A 15185-nucleotide genomic window follows, 5' to 3' on the forward strand; every position below is an offset into this window, starting at 1 on the left:
TGCGGCCTGGAGGAGACTGACGGCGGTGGACTCGGAAACGGCACTGCTAATGAACGCCGAGGGAGGGGCGATTAGACATTCTCGCTGGAAATGGCTAATGTGTGGAACTTTTGTACCATCCATGCTGCAGGTCAATTTGCACCCAACACCTCTGCGTTATGCACCCAGACAGGACAGAAGAAACAATGGTCTCACTTGGCAGAAGGGTCCAGGACTAGGTGGCGTTCTACAAAGGCAATTCGCTAAAGAAACAAAAGAGAAGCACGGTCTGTTCCTTCCCATGCTGCTCTATCGGCATTTTAATTCACCAGAAATTGGACCCAGTATTTTCTATTGAGGCCTCAGTGTCAATTATTCCCATGGTATGGATGTCATCTGGTTATGGACTTCGGACCTGACCTCAATATTCCACTTCAATTGATAGAAAATCGTTGATCTACTTGTCTGAAAGATACAGTGTTTGTACTGCGTGTCAGATAAACTCAGAACTACAATTATGGTCGGAGTCATAAATCCCGAGAAAAGAGCAGGGAATAAGGAACGTTAACACACTGGGTGTGTTGTAGATTCACTGAGCATCTGAGACAGAGTTTAAAATAGAACTGATTTATTAGTCACAGATGCAGAATATGAAACTCCAGTCCCACTAATGGTGAACATCAGCAGAGGAAACTCCTCCCATTCCCAGTGACCAGGGAGTGATGAGCCGCGGTAATAATTGCAAAGTTTGACACCGACAGTCACTCTTGAACTTGCCTCTGGATTCAGCAACTGTGACAGTGAAATACCCAGCATGCAGCTTATTTGAACTTTCTCCCCAGTGTGAGCTCACTGCTGCTTCACCAGATGGGATAACTGAGTGAATCCCTTCCCACATTCAGAGCAGATGAATAAGCTCTCCCCAGTGTGATCTGACTGTTGAGCCAGTAGGTCAGACGACCAAGAGACACCCTTCCCACAGTCTGAGCAGGTGAACGGCCTCTCCCTAGCGTGAACCGACTGGTGTGCCTGTAGGTCAGATGACTGAGAAAATCGCTTCCCGCAGTCGGAGCAGGTGAACGGCTTCTCCCCAGCGTGAACTGATTGGTGTGTCTGTAGGTGGGATGACCGAGTGAATGCCTTCCCACATTCAGAGCAGACGTACGGCCTCTCCCCCGTGTGAATTCGCTGATGAACCTTCAGTTGAGATGACTGAGTGAATCCCTTCCCACAGTCTGAGCAGACGAATGGCTTCTCCCCGGTGTGGACTGACTTGTGTACTAGCAGGTCAGACGATCGAGTGAATCCCTTCCCACATTCCGAGCAGGTGAACGGTCTCACGCCAGTGTGAATTGCCTGGTGGGTCTGCAGGTGGGATGACCGGGTGAATGCCTTCCCACATTCTGAACAGGTGAACGGCCTCGCCCCGGTGTGAACAGCCTGGTGCGTCTGCAGGTGGGATAACCGACTGAACTTTCTCCCACATACAGAGCAGATGTACGGCCTCTCCCCAGTGTGAACTCGCTGATGCACCTTCAATTGAGATGACTGAATAAATCTCTTCCCACAGTCTGAGCAGGAGTACGGTTTCTCCCCAGTGTGAATTGAATGGTGTGCCAGTAGGTCAGACGACCGAGTGAATCCCTTCCCACAGACTGAGCAGGTAAATGGCCTCTCTCCAGTGTGAATTCGCTGGTGTGTCTGTAGGTTGGACGACCGAATAAACCCCTTCCCACATTCAGAGCAGACGTACGGCCTCTCCCCAGTGTGAACTCGCTCATGTACCTTCAGCTGAGATGACTGAGTGAATCCCTTCCCACAGTCTGAGCAGGTGAATGGCATCTCCCCGGTGTGAAATGACCGGTGAGCCAGTAGGTCAGATGACTGTGTAAATCCCTTCCCACAGTCCAGGCAGGTGAACGGCCTCTCCCCAGTATGAACTGACTGGTGTGCCTGTAGGTGGGATGACCGAGTGAATGCCTTCCCACATTCAGAGCAGATGAACGGCCTCTCCCCAGTGTGAACTGACTGGTGTCTCTGCAGGTGGGCTGATCGAGTGAATGTCTTCCCACATTCATAACAGGTGAACGGCCTCTCCCCAGTATGAACTCGCTGATGAACCTTCAGCTGAGATGACTGGGTAAATCTCTTCCCACAGTCTGGGCAGGTGAACGGCCTCTCCCCAGTGTGGACTCGCTGGTGTGTCAGCAGATCAGATGAATGAGTGAATCCCTTCCCACACTCAGAGCAGATGTACGGCCTCTCCCCAGTGTGAATCCGCTGGTGTGTCAGCAGATTAGATGACCGAGTGAATCCCTTTCCACAATCAGAACAAATGAACAGCCTCTCAGCTGTGTGAACTGACTGGTGTGCGTGCAGGTAGGATGACTGAAGGAATCCATTCCCACATTCAAAACAGATATAGGGGCTCTCCCCAGTGTCAACCTGTGGGTGTCTCCACAGTTCGGATGGCCAAATATAATCCTTCCCACAGACTGAGCAGGTAAACGGCCTCTCCTCGGGGTGAACTTGCTGGTGTCTCATCACGAGGGATGACTTAGTGAATCCCTTCCCACACGCGGAAGAGCTGAACGGTCTCTCTCCCTCGTGAACTCAATGGCGTGTCTCGAGGAGGGCTGAGTGAGTGAATCTCTTCCCACACGCAGAAATAGTGAACCGTCTCACTGTGGTGTGAACTTGCTGGTGTACCTCCAGGCTGGGTGACTGAGAATATCCCCTCCCACACACCCAGATGAATGTGTGAAGAAGGCTGAGTGAGTGTATCCCTTCCCACACCGAGAGCAGCTGAATGATCTCTCCCTGCTATCAATTCTCTGACGATTCATCAAGTCAGATGTCAGGATGTAGTGAATCCCTTGCACAATGAATGCGGTTGAAGAACTGATCTCCAGTGAACGATTGCTGGTGCGTTCTCAGCACCCCAGTTCCAGTGGATTTTAGCTGCGTTAAAACAGAAAACTTTTGCTTCAGCGACAAAGCACATTTCCAACTGGGATGAGGTACTTCGCCATCTCCAAGGATCGTCAACAGAAATATTGGTGCTACAAAGGAAATAGCTGGTCCTTCCTCAAATATCTGGACCGACACAACTGATGTTTTGATGGACTTGAGGTTCCTTCACACAAATTCTTTGCCGTTCCTAACCTGTAAATAGATTTACAAAAGACATTAAAAGGGTGAAGGTCAGAGTTTCAGATGAGATCATTTGAGCCTCTTGACACCGTCAAAGCAAGGCTCAATCCAAATTGGAGGGTCAACTCATCTTCTAACTGGGCACAGATCAGGCACTTGGAACGACCATCAAATTCTCTGTTTCCCTGTCTGTATCGAATTGAGCCAGTTCTGCAATCTGTGACGGCACACTCAGTTTGTCTCTCCCCCAATAGCATTTTTTTTCCTTCTGAAGTTTTGTTCTTGTCCTACGGCACAAGGAGCACATATCTCACAGCTGATCCTGGAGACTTTCTAGCGGCACTGACCTCTCCCGCACGACCCCCTGCAAGGAATTCGATAGTGATGAATTCATCGATGACATTGCATCTATTGAGGGGGGAGGGAGAGAGGCATTAGTCTACCTCATTGGACGTTGTTGATACGTGGCCCTTTTGTGACCTGAAAGCTACAGGTCACTAGTTACCCAGGACAAAGGAGTTTGATATCATTACGTATCCAGAGAGAACTGTGTAAAACATGTTCTGATGGATACTTCTATGGGCAGAAGATTGGCTGACAGTCAGGGAGCAAGAGTGGGAATAAAGAGGGCCTTGACTGGTTGGCTGCTGGTGACTGGTGGTCTTTTGCAGGGGATCAGTGTTGGGACAGTTTCCTTTTGAGCTTTTTGTCAATAATTCGGATGAAAGAATCCATGGCTTTGTGGCCACATTTGTGGGTGATACAGATAGGTGGAGGGGCAGGTGGTCTGCAGAAGGACTTAAGACAGATTGGCAGAATGGGCAAAGCAACGGCAGACGGAATACATCGTAGGGAAGTGTGCTGTCGTGTATTTTGGTAGAAGGAATAGAGGAATATTTTCAAAACTGGGAGAAAATTCAAAAATCAGAAGTGCCAAGGGACTTGGGAGTCCTGAAAGATTCCCTGAAGATTAACTTGCAAGTTGAGTCTGTGGTGAGGAAGCCAAATGCAATGTTAGAATTTATTTTGATAGGACTAGAATACAAAAGCAAGGATTTCATGCCGAGACTTTCTAAGACATCAATCAGACTGCATTTGGAATATTGTGAGCAATTTTGGGCACCTTATCTAAGAAAAGATGCACTGGCATTGGAGAGGATCCAGACGAGGTTATTTCAGCAACGAACTTGCTGAGGCATGAGGAGCGTTTGATGGCTCACACAGGAGCTCAGAGCAATGAGATACAGGGTCAGCCACAGGCAACAGTTGCGGCCCTTTCCCCGCCAGTCTGTAGGACGTGTTTTTGGAAGCGCACGTGGAGGAAACGGGATCTCTCAGATACTGCCGAGCTCCAGTTATTTACAGACAAGGATAGGAATTCAGGAAAAAATTATTTATTTAGAGATACAGGCCCCTCTGGCCCCTGGAACTGCACTGCCCAGCAACTCCCGACAACCCCGAGGTAACCCTAACCTAATCACAGGACAATTTTCAAAGTTGAATTAACCTACTGATCGGTACGTCTTTGGACTGCGGGAGGAGGACAGAGGATTCAGAGAAAACCCACACATCCCCAGTGGAGGACATATGAAGACTCTTTAAAGACGTGGGAATGACCTGTTCTGTAATGGCATTACGCTAACAACTACACTACCACGGCGTCCAAAACACTAATCCAAGTTAACCTCGGATGAAGAGTCTATTTCAGTCAATAAAAATGTCTATTAGTGCTGTATTAAAACAAAACACAAAACGCTTGTGTTAGAAAAATCGTCTTTATTCTTCCTCCTCTTGTTCTGGACCTCTTTACCCATAAGGCACAGCAGCTGAATTAGGCCACTCAGCCCATCAAGTCTGCGCTGCCAGTCCAACATGGCTGATTTATTACCCCTCTCAACCCCGTTCTCCTGCCTTCTCCCTGTAACCTTTAATGCCCCGTCAAATCAAGAATCTATCAACCTCTGCTTAAATATACCCAAAGACTTGGCCTCGACAGCCGTCTGTGGCAATTAATTCCACAGATTCACCACACTCTGGCTAAAGAAATGCTTTCTCATCTCTGTTCTAAATGGACATCTCTATGCTCTGAGGCTGTGATCTCTGGTCCTAAACTCCTCCATGATAGAAAACATTCTCTCCACATCAACTCTATCTGAGCCTTTCGATATTCGATAGGTTTCAATAAGATCCCCCCTCATTCTTCTAAAGTGTGTACAGGCCCAGAGCTGCCGAACACTCCTCATATAACACCCTTTCATTTCCAGAATCAATCTCGAGAACCTCCTCTGCACCCTCTCCAAAGTCAGCCCATCCTTTCTTAAATAACTACAGGTTTCTCCCGCTATCCGAAGGTAGTGTATTCCCATGAAACCATTTGTAAGCTGAAATGCCGTGAAGCGAAGAAGCAATTACCATTAATTTATATGGGAAAAAGTTTTGAGCGTTCCCAGAGCCAAAAAAAACCTACCAAATTAAACCAAATAACATATAAAACCTAAAATAACACTAACATATAGTAAAAGCAGGAATTATATGATAAATATACACCCTATATAAAGTAGAAATATTGTACGCACGGTGTAGTTTCACTTATCAAAATCGGGAAGACAGCGAGCCAAAATCGATTTGGAGAAAAAAAAAATCAGCATGTACACGCATACGTAAAGAACTGCCCGCACAAGGCTTCACGGTCATTGTAGTCTTTCTCTGGGTAAACACACGTATAAAGTGGGCGTCTTTTCTTTGTAAATAGTGTAAATCCTCTTTGGTTAGCGAAAACAGGTACCGTAGATTCCGGACTACAGAGCGCACCTGATTAAAAGCCACTGGCTCTAATTTTAGAAATAAAATCAATTTTTTAATTGTAAAGGCCGCACCGGATTTTAGGCCGCACCGCTACTTTTAAATATACATACGTATCGGTAACACAAATTACGTTGCATATACTTTTTTACTGAACAGCACGAACAACATTCCAATATCTCCTAGCGACTGGTAAAAATATATATACTGCAGCCTACCAGGAAAAGTTATTGATCGCCTTTAACTTAAAAGCAGCGTTTTCGCTCGGGTCTGACGCGCTCGCGTAACGCGATCGGGTCTAATCGGGTCTGACGCGCTCGGGTCTGACGCGCTTGCGTAACGCGATCGGGTCTAATCGGGTCTGATGCGCTCGGGTCTGACGCGCTTGCGTAACGCGATCGGGTCTAATCGGGTCTGATGCGCTCGGGTCTTGCTTTTCTTCGAGTATTTTCCATGTTGATGAGGGTGAGTACAAATGACTGATTTACAATAATTTAATTGTGAAAGTGCGCTTGATTTATCGTACAATTTCATTGGACCTCTGTGAACTACTCATCAATTTTATTGGTCTACTGTTACGAGGCAAAATGTTTACGAGGCGGCATGAAAAAAAACCATGTATTAGCCGCTCCGGATTAAAGGCCGCAGAGTTCAAAGCTGTTCAAAATGTGGGAAAAAAGTAGCGGCTTATAATCCGACATCTACGGTACTAATGTAGATCTTTCGTAACAGCGAGCTGCCGTAAAGCGAACGCTCGAAAAACGGGGGACACCTGTACTCACAATACCCCCAAGTGAGGTCTCACTAATGCCTTACAAAGCCTCAGTGTTACTTCCTTGCTTTTATATTCTAGTCCTCTTGAAATGAATGTTAACATTGCATTTGGCTTCCTCCCTACTGATCAACCTGCAAATTAACCTCTAGGCAATCCTGCACGAGGACTCCCTTAACACCTATAACAGTTATTAATCTTTCACAAAGATAATAAAAATAATCACCATCTCCACTACTGTCTCCCCAAATTTCAACCTCCACCATCACCCATTTTCCAATCACGTCGTACGTCAGCATAACCTTGGTAAATCTTCAATCAATTCCTTATATTCTTGACCATTAGCTAACAAGCTTAAGACTATAAGACTGTAAGTTAGGAGCAGAATTGGTCCATTTAGCCCACTGAGACAAAATCGGAAAAGGGTGAATACAGGTATCCCCCGCTTTACAAAAGTTCGCTTTACGCCACTTTGCTTTTACGAAAGACCTACATTAGTACCTGTTTTCGCTAACCGAAAGAAATCCGAAGAGGATTTTTGCTTCTACGGAAAAAAGGCGAAAAGGGAAATAGCGTTCAGCGTTTGTTTTGAAGCGAGCCATTATAGAGGCAGTGCGCACCCCGAGCAGCGAGAGTGGCGCCACCAAGCTCCTTCCCCCGGAACTACACTCAGCATCAAGCCCCCATAGCTTTGAACGTTGTGAGATTTTGGCTACGATTGACAGTGCTCCAATGATTGCAGAAAAGTATGACTTTAATTTTGAAAAAGCACATAGGTTTAGGGCAGGTTTGCAGGATGTTTGAGTGCTTACAAAGAACAGTATGATAGAAAAACGTATGAACCTTCCAGTGTGCTCGCTGTCTTCCCGATTCTGGTAAGTGAAACTACACTGTACATACATTATTTCTACTTTATATAGGCTGTGTATTTATCATATCATTCCTGCTTTTACTATATGTTAGTGTTATTTAGGTTTTATGTGTTATTGGGTATGATTTGGTAGGTTATTTTTTGGCTCAGAAATTTTTCCCATATAAATGAATGGTAATTGCTTCATCACTTTACGCCATTTCGGCTTACGAAAGGTTTCATAGGAACATCTACTTTTGGATAGCGGGGGAAACCCGTACAGGATCGAAGGTGTTTTATTTGAATGCGCATGGTATACGGAGAAGGGTAGATGAACTTCCAGCACAGTTACAGATTGGCAGGTGAGATGTTGTAGGCATCACTGAATCACGGCTGAAAGAAGATTATAGCTGGGAGCTTAATGTCCAAGGATACACATTGTATTGAAAGGACAGGTGGGAAGGTAGAGGGGGTGGCATGGCTCCGTAGGTAAAAAATTAAATCAAATAATTACAAAGAGGTGACGTTGGGTTGGAAGCTGTTGAATCACTGTGGACAGAGCTAAGGAACTGCAAGGGTAAAAAGACCCTGATGGAAATTGTATACAGATCCCCAAACAGTAGTAAGGACGTGGTCTACAAATTACAGCAGGAGGTAGAAAATGCATGCCAAAAGGACAATGTTGCAATAGTCACGGAGGATTTCAATACGCAGGTAGATTGGGAAAATCAGGCTGGTGCTGAATTACAGGGGGATTTCTAGAGTGCCTGCGAGATGGCTTTTCAGAGCAGCTCACGGTTAAGCCCACTAGAGGATCAGCTATTCTTGATGGGGTGTTGTTCAATAAACTATCTGTAGTTTAAATAGTTACGATTTTATCTGTTCCACATTTACTTTGTGCTGTACAATCGACCCCATCTGTCATGAAAGTGACACACTTTAGTTTATATTAAAAAAAATCAACAATATCTTTGTGTGCCTGGTGTGAGTACAGACACACCCAACCCCGAGATACCAGGCAATGTCATCTGATTCCAAATAACTGGTTTCTTGGATCATTACAGAATGCCTCTCTGGTGCTTCCCTCTCCCTTCCCCTTTTCCCAACCGTGATTCCCCTCTCCCTGTCCCCTTCCCACTCTCAGTCCACAATAGAGACCATATCAGAATCAGGTTTATCATCACTCATACATGTCATGAAATTTGTTTTTTTTGTGGCAGCAGTACAGTGCAATACATAAAAATTAAATTACTACAGTACTGTGTAAGTCTCAGGCACCCTAGAGGCATCCAAAAAGCTTTCATATAATCAGGGCTCCCTGCACAAGTTCCTCCTCGAAGTTGCCACATTTTAGTCTAACACCTTCTCCACAATTACCATATTCATGTTCTCCACCACAGCACATTTCACCTGAACACACAGTTGCTACAAGACCCAAATTCAGGCACTGAAAATGCTTTACTTTTCAGGTGACCCAGGTTCAATTCTTGCTGCTGCCTGTAAGGAGTTGGTACATTCTCCCTGTGACCATGTGGGTTTCCTCTGGGAGCTCCAGTTTCCTCCCACAGTCCAAAAGAGCTACCGGGTTAGTAGTTTAATTGGTCCTTGTAAATAGTCCCGTGATTAGGCTTGAGTTAATTGGGTGTGGCTCGAAGGGCCAGAAGGGCTGTTCATATTGTTATGACAATAAATAAATAAACTAGTAAAAAAAACATCCATTGGGGGGGGGGGGGGGACATAGACTCAAACTGTATAACTTGTATAAACAAAATTAGCTCTACCCAGCAACTTTCTTACCCATTAAATTTAATTAATACCAACAGGCTATCTGTTCTTACTCAACCACAAAGCCCTTTCAAACATTTAGCATCCACATCATTCCCCACCCCCGATTAAATTATTTTTAAATCGGTCCATCTAGAGGCACTCCAGTGATTACTCCCCAAAGCCACTGTCATTCAATATAATTCCTCGGCGGTACTTTCCTTCCTTCCCACAGATCTAACCCCAAAGCTTTCTCACAACATTTGCTATCTTTACAAGACACTCAGGGTGGCCCGTCTATTAAGGATTTTGTGCCCACCGTTCCTCCCAAAATTTTCAAAAACTCAACAGAAGCTAAAAATATTCTCTTCCATCCTCTCCTACTAAACTCTCCCTTCTCCAGCCCTTTATTTCTTCCACCAATCAACTTCCCAGCTCTTTACTTCAACCCCTCCCCGTTTCATCCATCACCTGCAACCTTGTACTTCTTCCTCCCTCTCATCTATACCTGACCTGCTGACTCCTTCAGCACATTGTGTGTATTGCTTAAGTTCTTCCCTTCTTCTTTTATTTAAGTCCTGTCTCCTGCCTTCATCACTGGATGATAAGCCACTATAATCCTCATTTTCCCTTTCCCCAGAAACCTATCCTTCACCCTTCTTCCATACAAGTCCTGTCACCCAATACTGCCTCCCATTCGCTGCTTCCGTCTCCTTCGTCACTTCCTGCCATCTCTGTCCCGCCTTCCGGCGTGAGAACCATTCCCAACCCCAGGCTTTGTTCCAATCCTAATTCTCCCACCAACTCCGCCGGATACCGGCCGCGTATACGGCCTCGGGACCCGCTCAAGAGTCCAGGTCATCCAGAAAAAGAGAAAGTGAGTCGATCAACTCAAACTGACCGACACCTTACCCACCCCCCTCCACACTCCCGCTCCTACCTGCTGCCAACACTGCGGAGTCTTTTGTCCATTGGGCGCATGCGCCGTCTACGGAACCAACTGCAACCCTTACGCCTGCGCATTTGATCGGTGGGTCACCGCCGGCGGATTCTGACACCCGAGGATTTCTGGGTAAGCGAGGCGCCATTCGACGTCTCTGGCAGGCACACGCAAAATGCTGGAGGAACTCCGCCGGCCAGGTAGCACCTATGGTAAAAAAAAAAGAGTACAGTCGACGTTTCGGGCCAAAACCCTTCGGCAGGACTGGAGAAACAATAAGTGATAGGTGAAACCTGGAGGGGAAGAGATTAAGTAAAGAGCTGGGAAGTTGATTGATGAGAGACAGAAGACCATGGAAGAAAGAGAAAAAGGGGAGGAGCACCAGAGGGAGGCGATAGGTGGGCAAAGAGATAAAGGGGATGGGAAATGGTGAAGGTGCGGAGGGGGTGGGAGGCATTAGCAGAAATTTCTGAAATCGATGCTCATGCCATCAGGTTGGAGGCTACCTAAACGGAATATAAGGTGTTGTTCCTCCAGCCTAAGTGTGGCCTCATCACGACAGTGGAGAAAGACATGGATAGACTTATGGGAATGGGAAGTGGAATTAAAATGGGTGTTTATTTCTCCCCTCCCCCCAACTTTTAAATCTACTCCTCAGCTTTTTTTTCCCTCCAGTTCAGCCGAAATGTTTCGGCTTGGAATATTGACTGTACCTTTTTTCCCCCACAAATGCTGCCTGGCCTGCTGAGTTCCTCCAGCATTTTGTGTGTGTTGCTCGGATTTTCAGCATCTGCATATTTTTATCTTGTTTGAGAGTTTGTGGAATCCTCTGCCACGTGCCTCAAAACCAGTCAGTATTTTTGATGTGGAGAACTCAGCAGTTCCTTTAATGCATCAAGCTCCCACACACAATGTACTCAATACAAACAGGCATTCTATATGTCAAAAGTCAAAGTCCAACCTGCTTATAAATGCAGATAAAAACAAAAACACAAGGTGTTCTGCAGATGCTGGAAATGAGGAGCAACTTAAACACAATGGAGCAGGGTCAGAAACCACAGATAGGCCAGCACTGGGCAGGATTTAGGGCTCTAGAAAGTGGGAAAGAGGGAATCAGACCAGCAGGGTGTGACTAGAAATGAAAGATCAACAACATTTGGAAACCGATTGACTGGAAAATGGTGTTTTATTTCTCAAAATCCTGGAGGAACACCTCAGATGAGACAACATCTATAAAGAGGGATGACCAGTCAATGTTTTTTCCCTGTGAACTTCATCGCATACCTTTTGCTAGGTCTTATAACAAAGAAACAATAAATACAGAGTGGATCTGTTCAGAAACATGTTTATTACTTGCAAGGAGAAGCACCTGCACTCCTCAAATGATATTAGGCAGCTTCTGCTTTACAGCTTATAAAGTTCATTTTTTATACAAGTTTTCAGCTTATTCTTCAGCTGTTATCTGTTCTGGGAGTCATCTCTAGTTAAGAGCTGCAGTACTCAAGGCCACGCACTGAACTGACCTTCCCTTAGTTCCACATGAAACAACGATCAGAACATTATTTGCCTCCTGTCATATACACATCTTCTCAGGGTCCTGGTCCAACTGGATTTCAATAAGAGGTTAAAACAGAAACTTCATTACGGACACAAACCTGGTGCACATTTCCATCTGGGAAGAGATTCGACTTCCGTTCCAAGGATTGTCGACGACTACATTGTTACCACCAAGGTAATTGCTATGAATTAAGGGCAATTTACAACTTTTATCTCCAGGCCGCTTCATGGAAATCTCACACCTAGAATGAACACAGGTTTGGGGTGTTCCTTGCTATGACCGGGGTGGCGAGTTCTCCGCCTGCACATTTGTGAATCGGTGACGTCCACGCGCTCATGAACCGACAGACACAGCAGAACTGGTGCGCTGTTGTGCTTCGAGATTCCCACACACAAATCCTTTGCCTTTTGTACCCTGTGAAATGTTCACAAAGGACATCACTAGGTGAAGGGCAACATTTCAGCCGAGATAATGTTAGTCTCCATGATAACCCCTGCTATTGCTGTACTGCAGTGAGGCTCAGCACAATCATCTTCTAACTGGGCACAGTTCAGATATTCTGACACAACATCAAATTTCTGTCTTCCTGTCAACATCAGAACAGGTCATTTCTGTCCTTTACCACTCTGTGACTTGGCTCACTTTCTCTCCCCGGTGTAGTCACACATTCTGGGCATGTCCCACAAATCTACAGTACTAAAAGCCCAAGGCATTCACAGGGTTGCTTCTAACAACCTTCTGATCGTTGTGACCCTCCTGCCGTTTCACGGTGGTGAACACCGTGTCAGCAATGCCATCGAACCCTAAGAGCAGGCGGACTGGGCTTCCTCGTAGCGGATTGACACCGTGTGTGACTTTGGCCATGTGAATGCTACTGGTCACTTGTCACCCAGTATGTTGTGATGTGCCCAGAGAGAGTCGAAGGAAAGCCTGGTCTCAATGCAGAAGGTCAGAACCAGAGGGCATTGAATGAAGGTGATTTTGCTGAAGGGGGGAAGCTGATGCAAAGGTTTTGTTTTTCTCCGCGCCGCACAAAGCGACATTCGATTTCGCTGTCAGGTAGGTTCAGTACTTCTAAATTCCAGTCTCATTTTAAGTGTAATCTCAGAAAGTGCGGGTATCACATCATTCTCAACGTTCCACTATTACTTAATTTTCACCCTGTCATCCGATAACCACAAAATAACTACTTCACCTCACAGTCTGGTTTAATGTAATATCACTTCATTATGTGGCCTGAGATTTGTTGCTTTGAGGCAGCTGCACAGTGCAAAGACTTTAAAATGACTACAATTTACAACAGAAATGAGGTGCAAAGGAGGGTTATAAGACCAAGAGATATAGGAGCAGAACTAGGCCATTGGGCCCATCGAATCTCTGCCATTACATCGTGGCTGATCCAATCTCCCTCAGCCTCAATCTCCCGCCTTCTCCCCGTATCCCTTCATGCCCTGACTAATCAAGAATCTATCAACCTCTGCCTTAAATATACCCAACAGCTTGGCTGTCACAGCTGCCTGTGACAAAGAATTTCGCTGATACATCACCCTCTAGCTAAAGGACTTCTATAAGTTCAAGTTTTCTGCCGCGTGCAAACAAACAAACACACCCAGGGTATAAACGGCATGAAAATCGGAATCAGGTTTGTTACCGCCGCCTTGCGAGGGCTCACCTGCCTGAAAGATGTTCCGTTACGAGTCTCTGAGACTGAGACCACAGGGTTATTTCAAGGAATTTCATTGCACCCTGGAGCACTGAGGCAGTGCTTCTAACTACAGTGTCACATTTCATTTGTACAGTTGTGTGTACACGTGTGTATGTGTGCTGTCTGTTGTGCGTCTGTGTGAATGTGTGCGATTCTCCGACGCTGAATATGCAGCGTGTCTTCCTCTGTTTAGCATACTTCAGACCATCATTTTGCACACTTTAGGCCATTCAGCCCATCAAGTCTGCTCCGCCATTCAATCACGGCTGATATATTTTCCTCTCAACCCCATTCTCCTGTCTTCTCTCCGTAGGATGGCAGGATACTTGGAAGTGTGGAGGAGCAGAGGGATCTGGTGGTACAGATCTGAGGGTAGTTCAGAAAGCTTATGGAGTGTTAGCTGTCATAAGTCGAGGGATAGAGTTTAAGAGTCGCAGGATAATGATGCAGCTCTATAAAACTCTGGTTATGCCACACTTGGAGTACTGAGTCCAGTTCTGGTCGCCTCACTATAGGAAGGATGTGGAAGCATTGGAAAGGGTACAGAGGAGATTTACCAGGATGCTGCCTGATTTAGCGAGTATGCATTATGATCAGAGATTAAGGGAGCTAGGGCCTTACTCTTTGGAGAGAAGGAGGATGAGAGGAGACATGATAGAGGTATACAAGATATTAAGAGGAATAGACAGAGTGGACAGCCAGCGCCTCTTCCCCAGGGCACCACTGATCAGTACAAGAGGACATGGCTTTAAGGTAAGGGGAGGGAAGTTCAAGGGGGATATTAGAGGAAGGTTTTATACTCAGAGAGTGGTTGGTACGTGGAATGCACTGCCTGAGTCAGTGATGGAGGCAGATACACTAGTGAAGTTTAAGAGACTACTAGACAGGTATATCGAGGAATTTAAGGTGGGGGGGGATTATATGGGAGAGAGGGTTTAAGGGTCAGCACAACATTGTGGGCCGAAGTGCCTGTAATGTGCTGTACTATTCTATGTTCTATATAACCTTTGACACCTGACTAATCAAGGACCCATCAAACTCCATTTTAAATATATCCAGTGACTTTCCCTCCAGTGTTGGAAGGGCTGGCATGAAAAGCACAGGGGAACGAGAAGAAAGAACAGTTACTAAAAGCGGTGAGAGTGAGGGGCAAAAATATTTGTCATATTTAGGAATCACGTATGTATGCATGTCAGACTTTTGAATTTAATGGGATCTCTTTGGTATGTTGGGTGCCCAGGGACATCCTGTGTGTGAGACTCTCTTACAATGTCAATTTGTCTGCGCGGACGCCTGTGATCTTGAACAGAACCTTTCTGTTCCTGTCACAAGCAGGAGGAAATCTGCGGGTGCTGTAAATCAAAGCAATGTACTCAAAATGGAAAACCCTTCACTGGGTCTTGCCCCGAAACATTGACTCATTTTCATAGACGGTGCCTGGCCTGCTGAGTTCCTCCATCATTTTGTGCGTGTTACTCTCTTTTCCTTTGCCTCTTAGTGAACTTCTCTCTCCTGGCAAACACACTTGGGTGTCTGTAAATCACTCAAGGACCCTCCTTTCTCGTGTGTGTGTGTTTTCCTCTTCCTGTTTTTCCAGTCTAAATATCTACCCCCCCCCCCCACCGAACCTGCTTGTGTTTGTTTCTGTGTGTCTCTCCCTCT

General features: G+C 45.9%; 1 protein-coding gene across 1 annotated transcript in view; it reads right to left on the bottom strand.

Moving 5' to 3' along the window:
* LOC140716268 (uncharacterized) overlaps positions 1 to 15185 on the bottom strand; it is a 48530-nt gene that overhangs the window by 22523 nt on the left and 10822 nt on the right. The window contains exon 3 of the mRNA XM_073028878.1: positions 833 to 2591. Within this exon, the coding sequence (XP_072884979.1) occupies positions 833 to 2591 (1759 nt within the window). The remainder of the gene's footprint in view (positions 1 to 832; positions 2592 to 15185) is intronic.

This window comes from Hemitrygon akajei, chromosome 25, assembly GCF_048418815.1.
Source record: "Hemitrygon akajei chromosome 25, sHemAka1.3, whole genome shotgun sequence".
NCBI lineage: Eukaryota > Metazoa > Chordata > Chondrichthyes > Myliobatiformes > Dasyatidae > Hemitrygon > Hemitrygon akajei.